The sequence below is a fragment of the Oncorhynchus tshawytscha genome, linkage group LG11 (assembly GCF_018296145.1).
Source record: "Oncorhynchus tshawytscha isolate Ot180627B linkage group LG11, Otsh_v2.0, whole genome shotgun sequence".
Taxonomy (NCBI): domain Eukaryota; kingdom Metazoa; phylum Chordata; class Actinopteri; order Salmoniformes; family Salmonidae; genus Oncorhynchus; species Oncorhynchus tshawytscha.
The window spans coordinates 10,151,700-10,179,698 of NC_056439.1; the positions used below are offsets into that span (position 1 = coordinate 10,151,700).

Sequence of the window (27,999 nt, forward strand, 5' to 3'; positions counted from 1 at the left end):
GCAGGGAGGCAGCGGCAACAGGGAACTGGCTGCTTCTGGTTTCTAGGCACATATAAATACAAAGCGGAGCCGGGTACGAGGAAAACACAAAGGAAAAGAGGAGAATTCTCACGTTTAAAACTGAAGACTAACGGAGTCAGGTAATGAGCGCCTCCTGAAATCAAGCTTGTTTCGTAGAAGGTAAAACATGTGAAACGCCATTTGTCGCAGGTTATAATATTCATCAACATTGTGGACAGCAACGAAGTAAACAGCTGAGCTGCAGCTGTCAGTAGGCTATGGTGTGTACTTGTTGTAGGCAAAGTCTATTTATGCCAAATGTTGAATTATGTGCCGCTGTATTAGGCCAATAAAATCTAACGCAAATGATCGCAATTTCATTATTCACATCGCTTTGTGAAATTATGCGGTTAGATCTTCAAAGCATTATGGCTATAGCCTAAGTTTCATTCTGTGTAAAAATGTGTATTCTATTGTATTTTCTATTCCGTTTTGACTCGATATGTCTCCCCGGTTGAATGGTTACAGGGAATCAGGATATCTCACAGGAAAAGAACTAGTCGTTCTTCTTTGTTTCCAACTGTGGTCTGTGTTGCCACATTGACTATTACGTGGCAGAGGATGAGATACACATAGCCGTGCATAGCCTGTCTGGAACTCAAGGCTACTTTCTCTGTGGTCAGCAAGATAAACTTGAGATTATTTCAGTGACATTTTCTCTCGCTTTCAGTCTCTAGCTTGCCTGTATTATTTATCCCTCTTCATTTATTTATGAATTGAATAGAATGTTAATGGGATGCAATATCATTTCATTCAATTGACTTGTTTTACAATGCTATTGTAACTTGATTAAATCCCAGCCCCTTATCTGTAACCCAATGAATAAGAAAATATATGGAAAAATATAACCACATCGCTTCTTGTGAAATTCCACTAGTTTATGCATTAATAATTACCAGCATATGCACATTGCCTGAAGGTGTGATAGCCTTGTTCTAGAAATCAAGTGAAGTATTATCATTAGGTGAGGTAAATAATATGATCTGTCTGAACTCCATGCTGTCAGGTGATATCCACACATTCACTGTTCACTTTTCAACCTTTTCAAAAGGCACTACTGTCCATTGTGCACCACCTGACTTGATAATCTCCCTTCCTGTCCCTGCCCTTTATGCTTGTGAATGAGTTTATTGCAACCTGGGTCTTCACTCGGCACCGAATGTAAGAAAACAGACTGAAATAGAGAGGGAATACTCTGAATTTGTCCAATACGAAACACTCATTTGAGTTTTCAGGTTACAAAGCGTTTTGGTATGGTGTACACTAATGAATACTGCCGTGAAGGAGCGCATTCCAACCTGTTCCCCTGACGGGGCGGTACCCGTTTAACTGCTGCTTACCTTTGGCATTGCCACTCTAGTACTAGGAGCACCACACTCCTGTTTATACGGCTCCAGAATGGATGACACCCAAGCATCAGTTCTAGCACTGCCAGCCAGAGGCCGTCCCCTAGCCCTAACATCCCAGCTCTGGAACACCGGAGCTGGGCGAGAGATGTGGAATGTCTGGGGCCTGGGCCCCTAAGGCTAGAGGGCTCTTGTCCTTTTTGATATCTGAGGTTGAGGAAGTGAGATGTCATGTTGCCACACTAGCATGCACCGTAGGGCACACTAGGGGTTTGATCCAGACCAGAGATGTTCCAGGGTTGTCGGGTATGGCATGAAAGCAGCTGTGGAGTGGACTGAAGTGCAGAGGAGGAGATGGATGGAGGAATGGTGTGTGTGTGTTTTTAGTTTTTAGGAAGGCTGGTATTTGGGAAGGAAAAGGGTGTTGTGGTGACCTTACAACTCAACAAATGACAGGCAGATAATTTTTTTGTTAACCTTACAGTCCCTTTTATGCCCTGGCCCGCCCCTTAAAGAGCAAACTCGAGCCACGTCAGTCAAATGTAGGCTAGGTTGCTCGTTTCTAGGTCACAACCTGTAGAGTTCCCCACCCCGGGTCCAGCCCCCCATTAATCTGCATGACAGGTGAGAGAGGAGTGGTGACATGTGGTGAGTGCATTCACCGGCCAGGGATAATAGAATCACAGCGGCTCTATGTCTAGGTCCAAGGAGAGAGAGAGAGAGAGAGGTGTGTGTGGGTGGGTGTGTACATGCGTGTATGTCACCTGTGAAATAGCAACCCCATTCTGTGATCTTAAACAATCTTACAGCTGTTTTGTAATAAAGTATAGTAGTATCATAGTATTACTGTAATAGGACTACAGTAGGCAGCTTCACTGTATAGCAACACTGTAAATACAATGTTCTGGGATGTTCAATATATTTATGCTCTCCTGTGATTCCGAAAGTAAGGCTGAGTTTGCGTGTTATGCCATTTTTACACAGTGATTTCTGGTAGTGCTTGCATACGCATCACCAATTGCTTCCCAAGTAAATGTGGATGCAGGAATAAAGCTTTGGAGAGGCATATGTCACGAGCAGGCTTTTCTGTTACTTCCTTTCCGATTTTTGTAATCTTTCTTCAGAATCACTGAAGGAATCCAGGGCCCGCTAACAGTTTGTCCCAAATGGCACCCTATTCCCAATACAGTGCACTACTTCTGACCGGGGCCCCAAGTTGTGCGCTATTTGGGACCCTCTGTGTCTCATTTATTACATAGTCACAGGCCCTTCTAGCCTCTGGGAAAGGGGGATACCTGCATTCAACCGAAATGTGGGGGGGGTTGCCTTAATCAATGTCCACGGCACTCGGGGGGAGCAGTTGTGGGAGCAGTTGTTGGTGGTTAACTGGGGCAGAACTGCAGATTTTTCCACCTTTCCGCCTCAGGTGTTTTGAACCAGAGACCTCTAACCGCCAGGCTTACATACCTCTGTAGAGTGACTGTAGTCTTAAGGATGAGGAGGGGTACTTTGCCTGTTTAGGTGTGTCACCTTGTGTTGTGGGGACGGGGGAAGGAACACATGGGGAAAGGTGTTTGCTTCATCTTTTTCATCTCGTATTCCCTCTCACTTGATGAGAGGCAGCCCTAACTCCGCCTTAGCACTAATAACAAAAAAAGATCTCCACATTTTGGTTTTGGCCCTAAAAATAAAATGAGAAAAAAAAGCGGAAATAGTAGTGTTTGTTAATTTTGAGACGTCTTAGCCAGTGTAGACTTCCTCAGAATAGTCCGAATTAACCTTTTGTGACTCCCAAACCCGCATGCGGGAGCGTAATCATCGCTACTGTTGGTACATTCACAGCTGAATAGGGAGTCATTGGAACGCAGCGCTTTCAAAACCTGGGGCACTTCCGGATTGGATTTTTCTCAGGCTTTCGCCTGCAACATCAGTTCTGTTATACTCACAGACAATAGCTTTACAGTTTTGGAAACGTTAGACTGTTTTCTATCCAAAGCTGTCAATTATATGCATATTCTAGCATCTTTTCCTGACAAAATATCCCGTGTAAAATGTTTTTTTTTTCTCCAAAAATTAAAATACTGCCCCCTAGTACCAAGAGGAGATCTTAGTGGCCCAATTTTTAATCTAGCTAAGACGTTTGATGCCGTAGTTATCAATGAAAAGATGTGCATGAAAATGAGTCGTCTCTCGTTGAATGACAAAGACTTTATTGAAGAATCCCTACTGTTGACCAATCACCGACGAACGGGGCATAGACTTCAGCTCCAAACTTCGGCTGGAAGTGAAAAAAAACCTTCACCGATGTCAAAAACGAATGAAAAAAACCCGTCACAATGTCATCATAGTACATGCACAAACTCTTCTGGACTGTTTTGGCTGGGAAGCGTGCGGACGCCTTTACCTTATCGGCCTTGGGTGAGCTCCACTGTGGGTCCTCCTCCCGGGTCAACAGGAAATGTCTCAGTGACCTACAATAAGGTCACTGAGACATCACACCCCGCTGTATCCTCACGGAGGCCCGCTGTGTGCTCGTGTCTTATCTTACATGTGTCTGCCTGAACTTAGCAAGAGGTCCATTTCATCCCCCGTTACCTCTCATTTCAATTACATTAAAACAACTTACTTTTGTATTTGGTCCATGAAACAAGCTGCACTACAAATGAGAAAAGCACGTGTGTGTGTGTGTGTGTGTGTGTGTGTGTGTGTGTGTGTGTCAACATTTCATATAGATTAATATGTGACAGAAGGAAGGATTGAAAAAGACAATCATGAGCAGTAAAAATACTTTTCATTGTTTCCTCAGCCCGCAGGCACTTAGTCAGCTGACTCTTAACTCCACCATCGTTTCAGTTGTGAGGTGACCCGGGGATGCCTATTAGCCCAAAGAAATGGATGAATGTTGTCATAATTAGGATCGTCATTATCGGGAGTATTATTTCTGTGTGTGTTTGTGTGTTTATCAGTGGAGGCTCCTCAGAGGAGGAAGGAGAGGACCGTCCTCAGAGAATTTCATAAAAACAATGAAACATTTAAAAAGGTATACTTTTTTAGATAAAACTGAACTAAATATATACACGTCACCAAATAATTTATTGAAACAGTGTTTTGCAATGAAGGTCTACAGTAGCCTCAACAGCACTCTGTAGGGTAGCACCATGTTGTAGCCGGAGGACAGCTAGCTTCGGGCCTCCTCTGGGTACATTGACTTCAATACAAATACCTAGGAGGCTCATGGTTCTCACACCCTCCAATAGACTTACACGGTAATTATGACAACTTCCGGAAGACATCCTCCAACCTATCAGAGCTCTTGCAGCATGAACTGATATGTTATCCACCCAATCAAAGGATCAGAGAACAAATCTAGTACTGAAAGCATAAGCTACAGCCAGCTAGTACTACAGTGCATACAATTTGGTGAGTTGTTGACTCAAAGAGAGAGAAAGACAATAGTAGCACAGTTTTGAACAAATGCATTTATTCCAAAATGAAGGAGGGAGGGATTCATTTACTTAGCTAGCTAGAACAGCTAGCTAGTTTAGCCTGCTCAAACAGAGGGATGTTACAGTATGTGTGTGTAGCCACTCAATTCTTGCTGATAAGGTCCTCCCCCCTGCTGCTCGGTTGGGGCTATTCGTTCCATGCCTCAAGGCTACAAGACTAATCCTCTGTTCCTAAACATGGCCTATATACGTAGAAACCGCCATTGCTATGCCAAATGAGAATCCATTCTGACATAATAAGTAGTTTCACGGCATTATGCCTTTTTTGTATTAAATGTTTGTCATCTGTGACAAATACCACAACTTTGTTGATCGAGTTATGATCAGCACTTTTCAGGATCGTGTGAATATTCCAGGTAAGGCATGACAGTCAAATGAATCAAATCTCAAATTTATTTGTCACATACACATGGTTAGCAGATGTAAATGCGAGTGGAGCGAAATGCTTGTGCTTCTAGTTCCGACAATGCAGTAATAACCAACGAGTAATCTAACCTAACAATTTCACAACAGCTACCTTATACACACAAGTGTAAAGGGATGAAGAATATGTACATAAAGATCTATGAATGAGTGATGGTACAGAACGGCATAGGCAAGATGCGGTAGATGGTATTGAGTACAGTATATACATATGAGATGAGTAATGTAGGGTATGTAAACATATACAATGTGAAGAAATCGACCCTATATATTACACTACTTTTGACCTTTTGTAAAGTGCTACGAAACAGATGCAGAAAGAGGACACATCCCAAATGGAACCCTATTCCCTACGTAGTGCACTATGTAGGTAATATGGTGCCATTTGGGATGCACAGAGACTCATTGAATGGTCTAGCCAGCTAGCACTTGTCCAGACATGTTTTTCTTCCTTCTCAGCCTGCTACGATGATCATTTCCCACTACTAAGTTAACACTCTCAGTCTTGGGATGCAGACAGCTGTGAGGTTAAAGGTGAACACAGCTGGGAAGAAGGTTTTGAACTTCTAGTGTTGCAATCACTGCTGCTTGTGCTTGAAATGTATCTAACCTTTCTGCGACACACTGTGAACTATATTAGTTCCCATAGTCTGTACAGCGTTTTGAATATGATCCACACTGCAGTTGGCGCCTCTAATGTTGGTGTTTAACTTTCGTGAGATATTTAGGCTGCGTTTACATCGGCAGCCCAATTCTGATATTTTTCCACTAATTGGTCTTTTGACCAATCACATCAGATCTTTTTACATCAGATCTTTTTCAGAGCTGATCTGATTAGTCAAAAGACAAATTAGTGAAAAAATGCCTGTGTAAACACAGCCACTGTGTACTCTATTCGAGCCTTATTACACACAGCTAGTTTGAAACCGGTTTCGAAGAGACGTCTTGCCCATGGCACATTGCCCATGACACACAGTGTAAAGAGACAGGTAGTTCTCAGAGTCTACACTGCATGTGATATGATTAAGCAATAAGGCCCGAATGGGTGTGGTATATGGCCATTATACTATGGCAACGCGGAGTGCCTAGTTATAGCCCTTAGCCGTGGTATATTGGCAACATCCTTATTGCTATGATAAACTGGTTACCAACCTAATTAAAGCAATAAAAAAAAAAGTTGTCATACCCATTGAATACGGTCTGATATACCACAGCTTTCAGCCAATCAGCATTCAAGGCTGAAACCGCCCAGTTTATAATCCACATTTTGGTCTGGGTGATAGTAAGTGTACTCAAATTGGTTTGTCGTTTTGGCTCCGTCCTCTTTCACTTTGTGTACCAATATGGTGTCATTTGAAACAGGAAACAGCAAACGTTCGGGAAGCTCAGATGAGCAGCATGCTTCAGACGGAGCTACAGTTCTAAATAGAAGGGGTAACGGATTCACTGAACCGGTTTGACCCCGATTCCCGGAGAAACTGCCTTTTTCTTGTGTGTATTGCGAGACATTTCTCAGTATGGTGCCGCAGCATTTCCATGTGCAGCATGGTGACAGAGCGGGGAGGTTTTTTGGGGGAGAGGGGAGTGGAGTGCAGTGCGTCACATGTAGGAACTGAAGGTAGCATATGGTCTCACCTCTGGGGGGGGTGCTCTCAGGGATGCAACAATTGAAAGATGGAACACGTTACTACTCTGTTTAGTCTGTTTCATAAATGCATTTTCTTCCCTGGACCCTCCATCTCCTCTTCATCTTTCTCACACAGACATACTTTTTTCTCTTTGACTCTCCTTGCTTTTCCTATTTTTTTTCTCCCCCCTCTTTCTTTCTCTCTCTTCTTCTCCTGTGTCCTCTCTTCCTCTGCCTGCTTTGTGTCAAATGTGCCTATTTTCCATTTGGCAAAGGTGCTGGGGGTACAGTTCAGCTCACTTGCATATACACACACACACACTACCACTTCAATCAGAGAGGTGGAAGGAAGTCTGTGAGGGAAAAACGTGTTTCATTTCACCTCAACGTTTCGACCCTGCAATGCCCTGTCGCCCCAAAACAGTCAATTAAGGAATTGAATGGGCCTCGTTCATTTGGTGTTGCTTAGCGTTTTGTTTCGAGACAATATTAGATTAGTATAATGGGATCAGCGAGATGCGCTTTAAATATGCTCCCTTTTTGCGTTTGTTGCCTCAGACACAGTTGTCTGTACGTTATTATACACTGAGTGGTTCAAGACCGTATACCACGGGCATGGCGAAACATTTATTTTTACTGCTCTAATTGCGTTGGTAACCCGTTTACAATAGCAATAAGGCACCTTGGGGGTTTGTGGTATATGGGTAATATACAGGCACATTGCGTCGTGCATAAGAACAGCCGTTAGCCATGGTATATTGGCCATGTACTACACCTCCTCGGGCCTTATTGCTTAAATATAATAAGCCCCAACTACACAGCGCAGCTACTTGTTAGCCTTGTAACCGTGAGGTGTTTTTAACCAGGTCTAGTGTAGGTATGTTTTCCAGACACAGTGTCTTAGACAGCTTACACCACACTAGGCCACGAAATATCAAAACCTGTTGTAATAACGTGATGAACCCGTTCCCCTTTCACACTCAAAGTATGCGTACTTGGGATGGCGTGATGGAATTCTGCTTCCGGAATGGATTGATGTCATAACGGGTGTTTTGATCTGAAAGAGGGTTTGTGGTCAAGTACTGTGTACGGAGGCCTTTACTTTGAACTGAAAACACTCCATCGAGTACACACCGATGCCCAAGGATGCTATCTTACCCTGTGTGAAAAGATACTTTCTGTCCTCATCTTGCCCGAGGGAAACTGACTTGCTTTGTTTTTTGTTGTTGTTGTTGTTGTTGTTGTTGTGTGCTGTCCCATTCCGTCCATGTTTATTGGACAGGACAGTGAGGAAGAATGAGAGGGCAAGGAGTCCCATTCGAACCCGTGCTGGCAGCGGTATGGGTTCCACAGTCAGCGCTTTACACCGCTAGACCCCCCCAAGGCTCTCCTTGTTTTTAACTAACGGTTTCTCTGTTTCTGCTTCCCCCTCAGACCCCCTAGAAGAGGAGCTTGGACGGCATGCAAAGTTGCGAAATATCTTCAGACAGCACTGATGACCCCCTTAGTAGAGACCTCCGCACTCGTCGACAGCCTCGAATAGTAGTGATCGGCGCGGGCTTGGCCGGCCTCGCAGCTACCAAGAGCCTCCTGGAGAGCGGCTTGACGGATGTCACAGTCCTAGAGGCGTCAGACCGCGTCGGAGGGAGAGTTCAAAGCATTCAGCACGGTAAGACATGACGCTGTGAACCTTACCGTACAAAGAGTGAGCGAGGAAACAACACGCGGTGGAAATTATGCTCAACCCAACATGGAATTTCATGGGTTGTGACTCAATGGGTGTTTTTTTTTGTTTCTTAAATAGTTGACATTTTCTGTATTCTGAAAGCTCCAAACCTCACTCACTGAGACATTCGACATGTCTGTGTGTAATCATCAGGTTGTTTCCCCCGCACTCGCATTTAGCTGTCAAACATTCTATTCTCTATGGGGCTACGCTATCAGTGCTAATGCTAAAAGCCTTCCCAAAAATAACACTGGATCAGAATGTGTGCTTTGCAAAGTCCAATTAAGCTTTCACAATTCAAAAATGTGAAATGTGATTGGGGAATTTGTCTCTATCTCTCGGATGGATGTGTGGTTAGTTCTACGAAATCCCCTTTGAGCTGAACAAGTTAGAAGATTACTCCCATTGCCACACATGGCTTTAATTCAATATTTAAAAATATCTATATTTATCCCTGTTCCTCATTCTCTACGAAGTCGTTTCAATCACAAGTATCTCTCGAATAGGTGGTTGTGGCATCCTCAAAATGTCCTGTAGGCTGCAGTCACATTCTTTGACTTGACTCCCTCTAATTGCACTTCCTTTTCACTTCCATTCCATTAAAACAACTTCCTGTTCTCATTTCTCTGTTTATTTAATTGAATTCATGTTCCATTCCATTCAACTTATTCCCAAATGAATTGACACAAACAATCAAGTTCTTGGGGGGAGGTAAACAAAGTTTGTAAGTGTAACCTCAAAGGTGCATCTGATATGGCACATTATTCCCAATATATTGCACTACTTTTGACCAGACCCTAGGCCTGTCCCAAAATCCCCACTACTTGCTATGCCAAAACATTGTTTCATATTGGGACAGAGACTAAGTCTATTATATATTTTTAGGCCATTTAGCAGATGCGTTTATCCAAAGCTTACATTTTGTATGTATGGTCCCAGGAAACCAACCCACGATCCTAGCATTGCAAAAGAGAGGACCACATTCTTCTTCATCTTATTCTCCTCTCTCTATTCCAGGACAAACGACTTTGGAGCTCGGCGCCACCTGGATCCATGGCGCTAACGGGAACCCGGTGTACCACCTGGCGGAGGACAACGGGCTGCTGGAGCACACCACGGACGGCGAGCACAGCGTGGGCCGTATCAGCCTGTACACCAAGAACGGCGTGGCCCACTACCAGACCAACAGCGGTACCAGGATCCCCAAGGACCTGGTCGAGGAGTTCAGTGACCTCTACAATGAGGTGAGGGTAGAGAGGTGTGTGTGTGTCCAGATTACCACTGATGTGTGCACATGAAGGGAGCCACCCATGACTGAATGTAGATACTGTACGTACACAGTGGCACATATGCTCAGGTGTGTGTGTATAATACAGGTGCGTGTGTATAATACAGGTGTGTGTATAGTACAGGTGCGTGTGTGTATAATACAGGTGTGTGTGTGTGTGTGTGTATAGTACAGGTGCGTGTGTGTATAGTACAGGTGCATGTGTGTGTATAGTACAGGTGCGTGTGTGTATAATGCAGGTGCGTGTGTGTATAATGCAGGTGCGTGTGTGTATAGTACAGGTGCGTGTGTGTATAGTACAGGTGCGTGTGTGTGTATACTGCAGGTGCGTGTGTGTATACTGCAGGTGCGTGTGTGTGTGTGTGTGTATAATGCAGGTGTGTGTGTATAGTGCAGGTGCGTGTGTGTATAATACAGGTGCGTGTGTGTGTGTGTGTGTGTGTGTGTGTGTATAATACAGGTGCGTGTGTGTATAATACAGGTGTGTGTGTGTGTGTGTGTGTGTATAATACAGGTGCGTGTGTATAATACAGGTGCGTGTGTATAATAATACAGGTGGTGCGTGTGTGTGTATAATATAATGCAGGTGCGTGTGTGTATAATGTGTGTATAATGCAGTGTGTGTATAATACAGGTGCGCGTGTGTGTATAATACAGGTGCGTGTGTGTATAATACAGGTGTGTGCGTGTATAATACAGCTGCGTGTGTATAATACAGGTGTGTGTGTGTGTGTATAATACAGGTGTGTGTGTGTGTGTGTGTGTGTGTGTATAATACAGGTGCGTGTGTGTGTATAATACAGGTGTGTGTGTGTGTGTGTATAATACAGGTGTGTGTGTGTGTATAATACAGGTGTGTGTGTGTGTGTGTGTGTGTGTGTGTATAATACAGGTGTGTGTGTGTGTATAATACAGGTGTGTGTGTGTGTGTGTGTGTGTGTATAATACAGGTGTGTGTGTGTGTGTGTGGGTGTATAATACAGGTGTGTGTGTGTTCAATACAGGTGTGTGTGTGTGGGTGTATAATACAGGTGTGTGTGGGTGTTCAATACAGGTGCGTGTGTATAATACAGGTGTGCAGGGAAACTCAACGTGATCCAGTGAAGCGTGTCATTCCCTGTTCAGCTACCTCAGAGCGTTGTGTTAGTCACACACCATTGGCTTCCCCCCCACTACCATTCAGATCTGTGCAATTAGACACGGTGCAGAGCAAAGGGGGACGCTTTCGACACACTTCCCTTTGTCTGTGTTCCTGAGTAAATCTCGCAATAGTTCCGTTCCATAAGTGTTGCAAGCAGCGAAGTTGCCAATAAAGAACACATGCCAGTCAGTTTTTAAAGGATTCACATTGGGTGGGCCAGAAAGCGGTGTATCAAGCTTGTGGTGACGTCGGATGTTCGGGAACGCTTACGGAACTGGAACCATTTCAAGGCACTTGAACACAGAAGCACTTTCTCTATTCACCTTCACACAGCATTCTCCACAGCAGCACCCGTTCCTTTAACAACACACTGTACGAACAGGAATAAAACACGGCAATAACGCAGAGTTTCCAAACCCAGAGGCGCAACATTGCGAAACTTCCGAGAAGTTAATTTGAGAAGGTAATGAGAGAAGTGGGAAAATTCTTCCTTTTCAGCTGTTGATTTTCTTGAAATCTAAAAGCACGTCTTCAATTCGAGCCGATAAGTAACTGAACTTGTTATGACTACAACATGGTGAGTGCCTTTTGATTTAGACGGCCTGCGCATGCACAGTTCGGCGTGAGACGAGCTTAGCTAGCCAACGTCTCCAAGGCATCGCCTACAAGCGCGATTGAGGAGTCCTACTGGAAGCCGTTTCTACATATCTTCATACTAAAACCATCGTTGGTAATAATTAGGGAGCTGTAACATACAGTGTGATCCATGCTTTTCTCCTGATTGCTTGCGTGTCAGTCTGCATACCTCTGTGCTGCAGCAGCATCGACACAGCATGCATTAGGCTAAACCCCCCCCCCAACGTGCATTCTTACAGTAGCAGGAAACGTTTATCCCCACCATGTATCATTACAACTGCCCTAATCCACCTGGAAATCAGCATAATTAACTAAGCTGTAGGATTGGCATAACAAGGCTGACTTGTTTCGCATGACGATGTGAGGTACGTAGACATCCTGTTGGTTTAGGTCTAGTGTTTCGTGATTGTGAGGCAACGGACAAGAAATAGCTGTACGTTTTATTTAGTCTTTGAAAATGTGTTTCTTGAGGATCCCATTTCAACCGGAGGCTGTTTTATATTGTCAACAAAGGTGTGCTGAATCCTGGGTCGGGGTCAGTAGGGCATGCAACAGAAAAGGTTTTCAAGTTTTGCAAAGGAATTTAAAAATGCACTTGTCGGGTAGTCCCTCCCCGTTTCAGTCTGTTTTCTTCCGTTTTGGTGCCTAATGAACAGGAGCCTGGAGCCTGATTCCATGGGAAAAGAATGAACTTCACTCTGGGACAGCTAAAACAGTCATTTGAACTGCTCTTGAATAAAACAAAAATATATATATATTACTCTGACATTTTTAAAGTCATGCCCCCCTCTGTCCTTGCCTTTTCCTATATAAGTCTAAATCAAATCAAATTGTATTGGTCACATACACATGGTTAGCAGATGTTATTGCGAGTATAGCGAAATGCTTGTGCTTCTAGTTCCGACAGTGCAGCAATATCTAACATGTAATCTAACAATTCCACAACTACGTAATACACACAAACTACCTAATACTACCTAATCACACAAAAACATTACGAATCTTTACTGTAAGTAAAGGAATACATATATGGATGAGCAATGACAGAGCGGCATAGGCAAGATGCAATATATGGTATAAAATACATGAGTAATGCAAGATATGTAAACATTATTACATTAAAGTGGCATTATTAAAGTGACTAGTGATCTATTTATTAAAGTAGCCAATGATTTCAAGTCTGTCTGTAGGCAGCAGCCTCTCTGTGTTAGTGATGGATGTTTAACAGTCTGATGGCCTTGAGATAGAAGCTGTTTTTCATTCTTTCGGTCCCAGTTTTGATGCACCTGTACTGATCTCGTCTTCTGGATGATAGCGGGGTGAACAGGCATTGGCTCGGGTGGTTGTTGTCCTTGATTATCATAATCCCAGTCACTTTTCCATGGTTAAATGCGGTGGTTCGTGCTTTCAGTTTTGCGCAAACTATCCACAGTTTCTGGTTAGGGTAGGTTTTAATAGTCACAGTCGGTACAACATCTCCTATGCACTTCCTTATAAACTCACTCACTGAATCAGCGTATATGTCAATATTATTCTTTAAGGCTACCCGGAACATGTCCAAGTCCGCGTGATCAAAACAATCTTGAAGTGTGGATTCCGATTGGTCAGACCAGTGTTGAATAGTTCTAGACAAGCATTTGTGTAAGTTTAGCATGGCATAATGCTATGCTAGGCTGTGCTGGCAGCAGGCAACATTTTCACAAAAATAAGAAAAGCAACCAAATTAAATCATTTTCCTTTGAAGAACTTCAGATGCTTTCACTCAGGAGACTCCCAGTTAGATAGCAAATATTCCTTTTTTCCAAAAAGAATATTTTTGTAGGCGAAAAACATCACGTTTGTTCATCCTGCTTGGCTGAGAAATCGACCGAAAATACTTAAACTATAAAATACTTAAACTACTAAAATTTGCTCCATAATATCGACAAACACGGCAAACATTGTTTAGGATACATCCTCAAGGTGTTTTTAACATATGTATTCGATAATATATCCGTGGAAGCAGTTGGTTTCTCATAAGAAACAATTGGAAAAATGGCTACATCAGTATTTTACGCAAGGTTTTCTCCCGGAGACACCATGCGTCCACTCGCCCTATATGGTCTCTTACAGCCATTCTCCAATGGAAATGCCTAAAAAGACGTCACAATGCTGCAGACACCTTGGGGAAAACGTGGAAAACGTAAGCTGACTCCTAGCTCCTTCACAGCCATATAAGGAGTCATTGGCATGAGGCGGTTTCAAAAAATGCGGCACTTCCTGATTGGATTTTTATCAGGGTTTCGCCTGTAACATCAGTTCTGTGGCACTCACAGACAATATCTTTGCAGTTTTGGAAACGTCAGAGTGTTTTCTTTCCAAAGCTGTCAATTATATGCATAGTCGAGCATCTTTTCGTGACAAAATATCTTGTTTAAAACGGGAACGTTTTTCATCCAAAAATTAAAATAGCGCCCCCTATATCCAAGAAGTTAACACGGGTACATCCTGTTTGAGTTTCTGTCTATAGGAAGGGAGGAGCAAAATGGAGTCGTGGTCAGATTTGCCAAAAGGAGGGCATGGGGAGGGCCTTGTATGCATTGCTGAAGTTAGAGTAGCAGTAATCCATAGTTTTGCCAGCACGCGTACTACAGTCAATAAGCTGATACAATTTAGTAGCCTTGTTCTCAAATTTGCTTTGTTACAATCCCCAGCTACAATAAATGCAGCTTCGGGATATATGGTTTCCAGTTTGCATAAAGTCCAGAGAAGTTCCGTGAGGGCCGTCGTAGTATCGGCTTGAGGGGGGATATACACGGCTGTCACAATAACCGAGGAGTATTCTCTTGGGAGATAATATGGTCGGCATTTGATTGATGAATTCTAGGTCAGGTGAACAAAAGGACTTGAATTCCTGTATGTTTAGGGGGCTCCGGAGTGGTGCAGCGGTCTAAGGCACTGCATCTCAGTGTAAGAGGCATCGCTACAGTCCCTGGTTTGATTCCAGGCTGAGTCACATCCGGCTGTGATTGGGAGTCCCATAGGGCGGAGCACAATTGGCCCAGCGTCGTCCGCGTTTGGCCGGGGTAGGCCGTCTTTGTCAATAAGAATTTGTTCTTAACTGACTTGCCTAGTTAAATAAAAAAATTACACCATGAGTCGTAAATCATGAAACATACAACCCCGCCCTTCTTCCCTGAGATGTTTATTCCTGTTGGCGCGACGTACAAAGAATCCTGGTGGCTGTATCGACTCCGACAGCATATCACGAGAGAATATGGTACAATACCTGATGTCTCTCTGGATAGCAACCCTTGCCCTAATTTCATCTACCTTGTTATCTAGAGACTGGACATTAGTGAGTAATATACTCTGAAGCGGTGGATGGTCTGCGCGTCTTCGAAGTTTGACCAGAAGACCGCTCCGTCTACCTCTTCTCTGGCGGCATTGTTTTGGGTCAGCCTCTGGAATTAGGTCAAATGCCTTGGGTAGTTCGGACAAAGGATTAACTTCGGGAAAGTCATATTCCTGGTCGAAGTGCTGGTAAGTTGACGCTGCTCTGATATGCAATTGTTCAATAACACTTAAGATTTTCTGGGCAAACAATGTAAGAAATAATACATAAAAAAGCAATATGCTGCGAAGTTTCCTAAGGACTAGAAGCGAGGCGCTGTTGCCGCCACTTTGTTTCTATATATCCACACTGTTTCATTTGGTGGTTGCTCGGACACCTGCTCAGTACTAACCTTTCTAGTTTTTTTTGTGCTTAGGCCTCGGTGGTGTACAGTATGTTCAGGCTGAGGCTCAGAATCAGAAGAATAATCATCAGAGATGTCATGATTCATTTCTTTCCACCATCTGAGTTGCCTAAGCACAAAAAAGCTTGAACGGTGCGCACTGAGCAGGTGTCCGAGCCACCACCAAATGAAGCGGTGAGACCGGAGAGAGGAAGGGACAGCACGGTTTGGATAGAACAAGCCGGTGATAGTGCTACGGGACTATTATCAGCACAAAATGTAATCACTGAGAGAGCAGGCCCTCAAGCAAAAAACAACACCAGTAACGCGCTCACCAGCTTTGTTGTTTATGTGACATGGACATGCTCCAACTGATTGCGTTAAGATTACGATTGCGTTAAGACACACACCATGTAAGCAAGACCTGACAATAATTGACTATTTTTGACTATTGTCATATCAGCGCTTACTCATTATAATGCCATTTATTGCTTTTGTGCTGATTTTCACTATTTATCAAGCACACTTGGCGCTTATAAGGATGTTTAGGCTACACTCTTAGAAAAAAAGGTTCCAAAAGAGTTCTTCAGCTGTCCCCATAAGAGCACCCTTTTTGGTTCTACGGGCAACCCTTTTCCTCTGTGGAAACGGTTGGAACCCAAAAGGGTTCTACCTGGAACCAAAAAGGGTTCTTCAAAGGGTTATCATATGGGGACAGGTGAAAAATCCTTTTAGGTTCTAGATAGCCACTATCTAAGTGTAAAGGGTGGCAGGGAGCCTAGCGGTTAATAGGTTGGGCCAGTAACTGAGAGGTCCCTGATGTGGTCCCTTCGAATCCCTGATGTGAAAAATCTGTCTGTGCCCTCGAGCATGACACATAACCCTAATTGCTCTGGACACGAGAGTCTGCTAAATTTTTTGTTTTTGTTGTCATAAAAAGAAGCTGTTACCACGTTCCAACACATGCTTTCTGTTTCATAGTTAAAGTTAAGTATCCCAATGTTATTTAAACTTTTAACATTTAAACATGACATATGTAGTTATTCTTATCACGTTGCATAAGGAGGGGAGACATGTGCATGAATAAGTAATAGGGTTTTTGAATTCTCTACCCAAAACAAAAGAGGGAGGTGTAAACTTCTAAATAATCATTAAAAAAACGAGCATAGGTGCTCACAAGACCAACGGACCTAGGACAATGATTGACAAGGACAATGGGGAACAGGGCACATATATACACATACTAATCAGGGGGAATGGGAACCAGGTGTGCGTAATGAGACAAGACAGTCCGGGTTTGGTGGTAATGATCCAGTTCGGTGACGCCTAGAAGGCCGCGACGTAGACCTCCTGAGCTGGTGAACGGAATGAGCAGCAATACCGGGGGGGTATCCGTGACAGTACTGTATCAACCGTGACTTTGGGTCCTTGAAAAGCATCCTTGAAAAACACCATTTTTTAATGATTATTATTGCACACAATAATAATATGTGGTTACAACACACTCATAACTTGGCAGAATCACATCACCCGCACAGGCTACGGAATAGGTGGCTGCCTTTGGCTTCAAGACATGGTATCACTCATGCCACACAGGTTTTGGTGCTGTATCAACCAAAGATATTCTGTGGTAGCCTACCCCCATCACCCTCATACATGGGCAGAATACCCACAGGCTATTGAATAGGCGGACGCCTTTCGGCTACTTTGCGGTAGCCTACCATAGATCTTATTTCCCAGTGCCAGTGGTGTCTACCTGTTGTAACCCGGCACTCCCTAGGAATGGCCCCTGGGCGATCACCAGTCTCGTGACTGACTGACAGCTCAGCTCAGCTCCAGTTCCCTCCTGCCTCTTTTCAGCTCACTGTTTAACTTATTTAAATAAGACACCTTCACGGTTGCACTTTATTTTACGGAACAGAAATGGTTAGGGCTGCATCCCAAATGGCACCATATTGCCTATACTGCACAGCTTTTGACCAGAGCCCTATGGGTCAAAAGTAGTGCACTAAATATGGAATAGGCTGCCATTTGGTATCATCCCAGGTATTTACTGAGAAATTACATGTGAAATGGTGCACGGTAATAATCTATAAATGACTTGTTTGTTTTTAAAACAGGCACCAATTGGTACCAGGTCATTGCCAATTGTGTTGAATTGTTGGAACTAAGTACCAGAAGGTATTCATTAAAAAAAACATAATTTCCTAGTCAATTCCATGTAAATACCAATGGATATAGTGCTACCCCCTTCACTGTGTGACCTCCTACACAATGATGCTCCCCCTATTGTGCAATGAGTGGGCAGTTCCTTCTAAAAGAGGTGTGTGCTTTGGATAAAGAAGTTCTGTCATGCATGTTGCTATATATCCTGTACTGTAGAAGTCACGGACCTCGGAAGAAAGTGTTGATAAATTAAAAAACGATCTGTTGTTGAATAATGTACTATGGCCCACCCTCCCATGTAGCCATGCCAAGGTGTTAAATGATGTTATACATTCTCTCCTTGCTGCACCCTTTAAAGGGCAAATTTGGCATTCAAACAACGTGATCACAAAGAGATCACCTTACAGATTGCCCCTTTTAAAGTTTTAGAAGCACCCCAGTAGATTCTGAATGTTCAGACTCCGTTATAGCCACAGTAGCAGGAACACTCTATGCTATTTTGGATTGCTTGGCTGTTGGATAAGGTAGTAACAAAATACTGCCTGTCTATGAAACTCTGGGGTGTCCAGTGTAGAACCAGAATGAAAACAGACTGGCACCCAGACAAACCCTGGCAACAAACCCTTTTGACAAGAACCCTATTTGCCATGGTCAAAAGTAGTGCCCTATAAAGGGAATAGGGTGCCATTTGGGATGCAGTCCCTCAGCACATTCATTACTGCTTATACCATGACCATCAAACTCACATTTCTCTCCCCTCTTGCCATCCCCTCTACCCCTCTCCTCTTCTCCCCCCTCTCCTCCCTAGGTGTACGAGCTGACTCAGGAGTTTTTCCAGAGTGGGAAGCCTGTGTGTGCTGAAAGCCAGAACAGCGTTGGGGTGTTCACGAGGGACGTGGTGCGCAAGAAGATCATGCTGGACCCCGACGACTCTGAGAGCACCAAGAGACTCAAGCTGTCCATGCTCCAGCAGTACCTCAAGGTGTGTGTTTGTGGAGGGTGGGTAGGGATGGGGGTGTGTGTCTGTGTGAAGGGGGGGGGGTCCTTCTAAGAGACAATAAAAGATGCTAGAGCTCTGGTTTATGGTTGGAATGCAGTGGTAAGCCTAGACAAACATGCACATCCAATAAATTCGAGAAAATGATGGTTTCCTTCTCGGTATGTAGGTTTGCTCTGTGTTGCAAGAAAAACAGTTGTAAAAATCGTCACGGAAGGCATGACTTTCTTTTTTTCCCATATTAAATCTACAGTGCTGTATTCTGAATCACTCATCTCTGCTGAGAATTGGTGCACCTCTATGGCCTCTCTCACAGTTCTGATTCAAAACAGTTCTTTATACTCTGATCAATGGCTGAAGTAGCACATGTAAGGCTCCTGCTATGTTTAGTCTCACACAATATAAGAGTTTACGGCATGTTTTAGAACTCAACTGAACAAGCAGGTCAGGAAATCAAGTGTAAAACTCTGACTTACATCCCCAGGTGCTAATGTTGGCATTGCTGTTAGCTATAGGTACATTATCTTGTTTATGCTAGCAATAGCTTAATTAGCTTGTTAATGTTATTGCTCCGTCGGTGATCCTTGCTCCTTGTAATTATACCCAATGACCCATTGGATTCAAATTAGTGTTGATCACTTAAAGGTCAGTTTGCTAATGAAATAGAAACACAGTGGACAACAAAATGGACGCCCTTTTTATTACACCTAGAGCCAACTGTGGTACGGCAGGGCATCCAACAATTTACCTCAGGAAATGTAGCTATTGCAAGCCTTATTATGTTTGTATATTTATTCAATTAATTTCCTGGTCCGCCGATACTCAATTACTAGGGCTATATCCCAAATGGCACCATATTACCAATGTAGTGCACTACCATTGACCAAAACTCTATGTACTAATCTAGGGAATAATGTGCCACTTAAGATGCATCCCCTGATGTCAAAAGTTTCCTTTAGTGGCAGCCAAGGCCATGATTAAAACCTTTCCTCCGGGAAACGTTAGGCTCTATTGTTGAGGCTACAGAGCCACCGATGCAGATGACATCCTTACTGTCGCTCTAGTTCGGTAAACAAGCTATTGGGTTCATAGACTTGAGCCATAAAACGATATCCCAACGAGAGTTTAATACATAATGGCCAATAAATAGGTCATTCAACTTGGACTAAGTAGCACTTTGATAGAGGGGGTTAATTTGGCCTCAATTCAATAAGGAGTTTTAGCCAATCAAAGGGTAAAAGAAAAAAATACACTGCTTAAAAAAATAAAGGGAACTCTAAAATAACACATCCTAGATCTGAATGACTGAAATATTCTTATTAAATACTTTTTTCTATACATAGTTGAATGTGCTGACAAGAAAATCACACAAAAATTATCAATGGAAATCAAATTTATCAACCCATGGAGGTCTGGAAACCACACTACAGGCTGATCCAACTTTGATGTAATGTCCTTAAAACAAGTCAAAATGAGGCTCAGTAGTGTGTGTGGCCTCCACGTGCCTGTATGACCTCCCTACAATGCCTGGGCATGCTCCTGATGAGGTGGCGGATGGTCTCCTGAGGGATCTCCTCCCAGACCTGGACTAAAGCATCCGCCAACTCCTGGACAGTCTGTGGTGCAACGTGGCGTTGGTGGATGGAGCGAGACATGATGTCCCAGATGTGCTCAATTGGATTCAGGTCTGGGGAACGGGAGGGCCAGTCCATAGCATCAATGCCTTCCTCTTGCAGGAACTGCTGACACACTCCAGCCACATGAAGTCTAGCATTGTCTTGCATTAGGAGGAACCCAGGGCCAACCGCACCAGCATATGGTCTCACAAGGGGTCTGAGGATCTCATCTCGGTACCTAATGGCAGTCAGGTTACCTCTGGCGAGCACATGGAGGGCTGTGCGGCCCCCCCAAAGAAATGCCACCCCACCCCATGACTGACCCACCGCCAAACCGGTCATGCTGGAGGATGTTGCAGGCAGCAGAACGTTCTCCACGGCGTCTCCAGAATGTCACGTCTGTCACATGTGCTCAGTGTGAACCTGCTTTCATCTATGAAGAGCACAGGGCACCAGTGGCGAATTTGCCAATCTTGGTGTTCTCTGGCTAATGCCAAACGTCCTGCATGGTGTTGGGCTGTAAGCACAACCCCCACCTGTGGACGTCGGGCCCTCATACCACCCTCACGGAGTCTGTTTCTGACCATTTGAGCAGACACATGCACATTTGTGGCCTGCTGGAGGTCATTTTGCAGGGCTCTGGCAGTGCTCCCCCTGCTCCTCCTTGCACAAAGGTGGAGGTAGCGGTCCAGCTGCTGGGTTGTTGCCCTCCTACGGCCTCCTCCACGTCTCCTGATGTACTGGCCTGTCTCCTGGTAGAGCCTCCATGCTCTGGACACTACGCTGACAGACACAGCAAACCTTCTTGCCACAGCTCGCATGGATGTGCCATCCTGGATGAGCTGCACTACCTGAGCCACTTGTGTGGGTTGTAGACGCCGTCTCATGCTACCACTAGAGTGAAAGCACCACCAGCATTCAAAAGGGACAAAAACATCAGCCAGGAAGCATAGGAACGGAGAAGTGGTCTGGTTATCACCTGCAGAACCACTCCTTTATTGGGGGTGTCTTGCTAATTGCCTATAATTTCCACCTGTTGTCTATTCCATTTGCACAACAGCATGTGAAATTTGTCAATCAGTGTTGCTTCCTAAGTGGAGAGTTTGATTTCACAGAAGTGTGATTGACTTGGAGTTACATTGTGTTGTTTAAGTGTTCCCTTTATTTTTTTGAGCAGTGTATATATTTGAAACTAAGTAGATACACCAAGATGGAGGATATATATTTGACCAGAATTGAACCGACTAATTTGTCTGTATGTCTATACGGTAAAGCCAGTGTCTGGTTCCTCTTTTTAGGTTTCTTCCATCCAATGAGTTTTTCAACTGTTCTGCTGCTTGCTCTCTGGGCTTCTAGGCTTGGATATTAAAGAGCTCAAATACATTTGACTGATTCACTGATTGATTTGATGGAAAGAGGTGGAGAGTTGTGAGAGCAGCTGATAAAGGAGCTCAACTTGATCTGAGTCAAACTGACTGTGTTTGTTTGTATGTGTGTCGTTCCCAAGGTGGAGAGTTGTGAGAGCTCGTCCCCCAGCATGGATGAGGTCTCGCTGAGTGAGTTCGGCGAGTGGACGGAGATCCCCGGGGCCCACCACGTCATCCCGGGAGGCTTCATGAAGATCGTGGACCTCTTGGCGCAGGACATTCCGTCCCGCGTGATGCGCCTGGGGAAACCCGTCCGCTGTGTCCACTGGAACTACTCCACCCAGCGACAGGAGGAGATCGCCCATGGCGACAACAATCGGCACGATGACCATAACGACGACCGACGTTGCCATGGTGAGCCCAACCCCAATCCGGGTCACGCGTACCCCATCAGCGTAGAGTGCGAGGACTTCGAGTCGCTCCCCGCCGACCACGTGATCGTAACCGCCTCTCTCGGCGTCCTCAAGAACCGCCATGAGGCGCTCTTCTCACCCTCGCTGCCCGAGGACAAAGTCCTCGCCATCGAGAAGCTCGGCATCAGCACCACTGACAAGATTTTCCTGGAGTTCGCCGATCCCTTCTGGAGCCCCGAGTGCAACAGCATCCAGTTTGTGTGGGAGGATGAGGCGCAGCTGGAGCAGCCGGTCTACCCCGAGGAGCTGTGGTACCGTAAGATCTGCTCATTTGACGTGCTGTACCCGCCCGAGCGCTACGGCCACATGCTGAGTGGCTGGATCTGTGGCCAGGAGGCACTGCTCATGGAGCGCTGCGATGACGAGACGGTGGCTGAGACCTGCACCAAGCTGCTGCGACGCTTCACAGGTCAGTGTGCATGTCTGTGTGTTTGTCATTGTGACGTTGACATAGGTCAGTTGACGTGTGTGTGTGTGTGTGTGTGTGTGTGTGTGTGTGTGTGTGTGATATGCAGTAACAATCAGAGTTTTCTGAATCGAACCCGCAGCTTTTGTACACGTCTTGCACTAACACTACATTTCAGGTACTTAAAGGCCTTGTTGATGAATCAAATCATATGTTCTTGATGGAGTGAGGGACCACTGACCTAAATAACTCACTGAGATAGGCCATCATCAGCATTCCCTCACTGAGTATGAATCAAGCTCTGTGCTTCAACTCATCAGTATAGGGCAGGAATACTCTCACACACATCACGCACTGTTACGAGCACACTGTGACCTTGAGGGCTGAATGGGTGCATCACTACTGTACTCCTAGTGAGTCACGGGAGCAATTCCACTTATTCAGCCTTAGTGGGCCTCTAGGTACACATTAGATACAGGAAATGACATCATCATGTGACATCATTCCCGAGCCTTGAGTTATGTCCTTTCCCAGAAGGGGCTTTTGGGGGCTGATGCTGAATCAGTCACATAGATGTCTGGCAGAGTGAAGGTGTTGAATACAACTGGTCCAGGGTCAGTTTTAGTCACTGTGCTCTTTATAGGTGGAATAAGGATCGGATGAAGAAATGCTGATCCTACACAAGTTGGTAGAGGAGTTGCCTGTGTGTCTGCATCCCAGACATACTTTATGAATGACCCAGTATTCTCACAGAAGAGATGAGTGAGTCAATGCCATAGCTGCTCGACTTTATCAAGTTGTTCATTTCTGTCTTTCACCCATGAGCAGCCCCCTTTTAAGAGTAATGATGACAAAAAGAAACACAGCAAATTGAAATTGGCTGTAACTTTCGTCGAGACTAACCAGCCTTTTTTAAAGAAAACCTGACAGAAAATCAATTGTTCGATTCGACGGGTCTCTACATGAGACGGGAATCATTGCTCTCTTACGTTAAGGCCATATTAAGTTTCTGCTCCCTGGAAAACACTGTAAATGATAGTGTAGACAAGACACACACACACACACACAGTCGTTCTTGGGATGCCCTACACCGGGAAGAAAATAATGACCATTGATAGAGATGAGCCCTCTGCATGTGGCTCTGTATAGCTTCAGTCTGTTTCATATTGACAGAGAAAATAGGTTAAGAGATATCAGAACGCTGTCCTGGTTTAAATAGTTTAGATAAAGGTGTGTGTGTGTGTATATGTCTGTGGAATGAACACAAAATACAGAGTCCACTACTTTTGACCAGAGTCTGATGGGCCTTGCTCAAAAGTTATGCACTAGGGAATAGGTTGCCATTTGGGATGCATCCCATCTCATGGGTGGACAAAGCTCGGTATTACGGCAGACAGTAAGTGACAATTGTCCTCCTTCAAGGACTAAGTTATCCTCTGGTCAAGCCAGTTAGCTGACAAATAGGTCATATTAGAGTCAGGTCTAAGCTTAGCATATGTCTCCGACCCTGTTACCATCACTTAATGATGACGTCAGAGGCTTTCCTGGACACACACAAACACATACACACCTCACTGCAGTTACTCCTCCCTATGCAGCCAAGCCAACGGACACAGTAAACCCTAAACCCTGCCTTCCGCTCTGAGCAAAACTCACTTTGTTTACTTCCATAGGAAGGACACACTCACGGCAACTCATTTACCCACACACTGACACACTCCCCTGATGTAGGTCAGTGCGGTTTAATCCCCCTACGAAGCACATTCATCACAGACAGACTAGAGTGTGTGAGTGTGTATGGCCTCTGAGAGGGACCGTAGCTTATTACCGATACAGGAGGTTGGATTGGATGTGTTGGAGGATCACCTATGGGAGATTGGTAGAGGATCACTCACCATGCATTGCCATTACCTTAGGAAGTTTTCAATGGCTTATTTCCACCTGCGGAAGAGTTGTAAGAGAGGGTGTGTGTGTGTGTGTGTGTGTGTGTGTGTGTGAGAGAGAGAATCTTGATGTTTCCGTGTCCATCCAAAGGGTTTATATTGGACTGACCGTCCTCACCATCCACCTCACCGTTCCTTTCTCTCCCTCCTTCAGGGAACCCCAACATTCCGAAGCCGAGGCGGATCCTGCGCTCGTCGTGGGGCAGTAACCCTTACATCCGGGGCTCCTACTCCTTCACCCGGGTGGGCTCCAGTGGGGGTGACGTGGAGAAGCTAGCCATGCCCTTGCCTTACAACAAGAGCACCAAGGCTCCGGTAAGAACCGCATCTGGATCTGGATGCAGACTTGGGTTCAAATACTATTTAGGGTATTTACATTTATTTTTCAAGACATTTCAAAGTAAGTATTTTGGAATGCATCTGGAAGTACACTTGGAAAGTATTGGCTTGTATTTGAAAATACTAAACTCTGCAAAAAAAAGAAATGTCCCTTTTTCAGGACCCTGTCTTTCAAAGATGATTTGTAAAAATCCAAATAACTTAATTGTAAAGGGTTTAAACACGGTTTCCTATGCTTGTTCAATGACCCATAAACAATTAATGAACATGCACTTGTGGGTGGTCGTTCTGACACCAACAGCTTACAGACGGAAGGCAATTAAGGTCACTGTTATGAAAACTTAGGACACTAAAGAGGCCTTTCTACTGACTCTGAAAAACACCAGAATAAAGATGCCCAGGGTCCCTGCTCATCTGTGTGAACGTGCCTTAGTCATGCTGCAAGGAGGCATAAGGACTGACCATCTGGCCAGGGCAATAAATTGCAATGCCCGTACTGTGAGATGCCTAAGACAGCGCTACAGGGAGGCAGGACGGACAGCTGATCGTCCTCGCAGTGGCAGACCACGTGTGACAACACCTGCACGGGATCAGTACATCCGACCATCACACCTGCGGGACAGGTACAGGATGGCAACAACAACTGCCAGAGTTACACCAGGAACGCACAATCCCTCCATCGGTGCTGACTATTCGCAATAGGCTGAGAGATGCTGGACTGAGGGCTTGTAGGCCTGTTGTAAAGCAGGTCCTCACCAGACATCACTGGCAACAACGTCGCCTATGGGCACAAACCCACCGTCACTGGAACAGACAGGACTGGCAAAAAGTGGTCTTCACTGATGAGTTGTGGTTTTGTCCCACCAGGGGTGATGGCCGGATTTGCATTTATCGTCGAAGGAATGAGCGTTACACCGAGGCATGTACATTGATTTGGAGGGCGCGTCATGGTCTAGGGCGGTGTGTCACAGCACCATCGGACTGAGCTTGTTGTCATTGCAGGCAATCTCAACGCTGTGCGTTACAGGGAAGACATCCTCCTCCCTCATGTGGTACCCTTCCTGCAGGCTCATCCTGACATGACCCTCCAGCAGGACAATGCCACCAGCCATACTGCTCATTCTGTGCGTGACTTCCTGCAAGACAGGAATGTCAGTGTTCTGCCATGGCCAGCGAAGAGCCCAGATCTCAAGCCCATTGAGCATGTCTGGGACCTGTTGGATCGGAGGGTGAGGGCTAGGACCACCCCCCTCCAGAAATGTCCGGGAACTTGCAGGTGCCTTGGTGGAAGAGTGGGGTAACATCTCACAGCAAGAACTGGCAAATCTGGTGCAGTCCATGAGGAGGAGACGCACTGCAGTACTTAGTATCTGGTGTGGCCACCAGCTGCATTGACTGTTACTTTTGATTTTGACCCCCCTTGTTCAGGGACACATTATTCCCTTTCTGTTAGTCACATGTCTGTGGAACTTGTTCAGTTGACGTCTCAGTTGTTGAATCTTGTGATGTTCATACAAATATTTACACATGTTAAGTTTGCTGCAAATAAACACAGTTGATATTGAGAGGACGTTTCTTTCAATTTTAAATACTCCATGCATTTTAACCCAGGTCTGTTTGGTCCTAGGGCTATTTGAAAATGGTTTTGTATATTTTATAGGAAGTCGTTTGAAAATACTTAAAAATACTTCAAATAGAAGAAGTTGATTTGGCCACATTATTTGAAAATACTCTAACAGATAATAAGTATTTTAAATAACACATAGTTAAATATGTATGTATTTGAACCCAGACTGGATATAGTGTATATCAGCTGAGTCGGGTTAATTAGGGCACACCGTAGCAAGACGTTTTAAAACTTTCATTGGTCTTTGGAGGCGTGACGCTTGTTTACAGCCACCAGAGGAACTCGTAGCATGTTGTCAAATTGCCTGTGTCATCACTATGTCACCAAATAAGGCAGCAAGGGACATGACAGTCCGTGTTGGATCGATTATGAATCATGGGTCTTGGCCAGCAGTGTAGCCCCTGAAACTTGATGCATATGTCCTTATCTTAGTGTGTGTGCGCGTGTGTACTGTGTGTGTGGCCACTTAAAGACTGCTAAATGAGCAGTGTGACCTTTGAGAAATCCACCCTACCGTCAAAAGAGCGACAGATCGTCACAAGCAGCCTTATTACATATAGACAGATACACTCTGTCTAGAGCCTAAAATAGCTCCCCGTGGCTGCGTCTAAATGGTTCACTATTCCCTATATAGTGCTCTAATTTTGCCCAGGGACCATAGAGCTCTAGCCAAAGGCAGTGTGCTATGTAGAGTATAGGGGGCCATTTGGGATGCAGGCCATGGCTCGGAGGCAGTAATGCCATATGTTGGGTCATGCCGACATTCACTGGTTTGTTTAGATCTTGTCTTTTTTTCTCTCGCCACTCCTCATCTCTATCTCTGCCCTCTCCTCTATCCACCTATCTCCTTCTCTATTCTATTCTTCTGTATATCATATCTCTTCTCTATCCTCTCCTTTTTTCCAACCTCTCTCCTCATCTCTATCTCTGCCCTCTCCTCTATCCACCTATCTCCTTCTCTATTCTATTCTTCTGTATATCATATCTCTTCTCTATCCTCTCCTTTTTTCCAACCTCTCTCCTCACCCTTCCTCTCCTCTTTACCCTCTCAGCCTCTACAGGTGTTATTCGCTGGGGAAGCCACCCACCGGAAATACTATTCCACTACCCATGGTGCATTGCTGTCGGGACAGAGAGAGGCCACTCGTCTTACAGAGATGTACCAGGACTTGCACAAAGAAACCATAAAGCCTAACATGTAAAAATGACAAATGAACCACTGACTAGTGATAAAAAATAAACAACTTGTTTTATGCTTTCTATATTTTAAGTTTTTTAGATTAAGTTATACATGTAAAAGCATAATAGGGGCATTAACAATTCTAACGATGATAATGATGAATACTGTTTTTACTGTATTGCGAGGTAGATTTTACCACTTATATGAGATGTACTGTAAATAGGCAAAGGGTGCCGTCATCTCTGGTCCTTCATCAATCTGTACGTTTAAAAAAAAGTCATTGATAAGTTAATGTTTATATAATAACACGTCTATAATTGAACTGTTTTTTTGTAAGTGCCTTCTGTATTTAATGTCATGTTATTGAAAAACAAACAAAAAATAATGGCAAGAATTAATAAACTTGTTTATTAATG

General features: G+C 44.5%; 1 protein-coding gene across 1 annotated transcript; it reads left to right on the top strand.

The window, feature by feature from the left end:
* Window positions 1-27,999, top strand: LOC112261420 (spermine oxidase). Its single transcript, XM_024436722.2, has 7 exons — window positions 1-140; window positions 8,397-8,631; window positions 9,706-9,932; window positions 18,444-18,617; window positions 21,756-22,497; window positions 24,592-24,752; window positions 27,456-27,999. Exons 2-7 carry the CDS (start codon window positions 8,424-8,426, stop codon window positions 27,603-27,605), a joined length of 1,662 nt encoding a protein of 553 aa, XP_024292490.1. The 5' UTR covers window positions 1-140; window positions 8,397-8,423; the 3' UTR covers window positions 27,606-27,999.

Excerpts from the sequence above, each read along its gene's own strand:
- LOC112261420 (XM_024436722.2), top strand. The coding sequence starts at position 8,424 with ATGCAAAGTTGCGAAATATCTTCAGACAGCACTGATGACCCCCTTAGT. Across the intron at positions 8,632-9,705 it reads AGTTCAAAGCATTCAGCACG|GACAAACGACTTTGGAGCTC; the intron begins GTAAGACATGAC and ends TCTCTATTCCAG. Across the intron at positions 24,753-27,455 it reads ACAAGAGCACCAAGGCTCCG|CCTCTACAGGTGTTATTCGC; the intron begins GTAAGAACCGCA and ends TTACCCTCTCAG.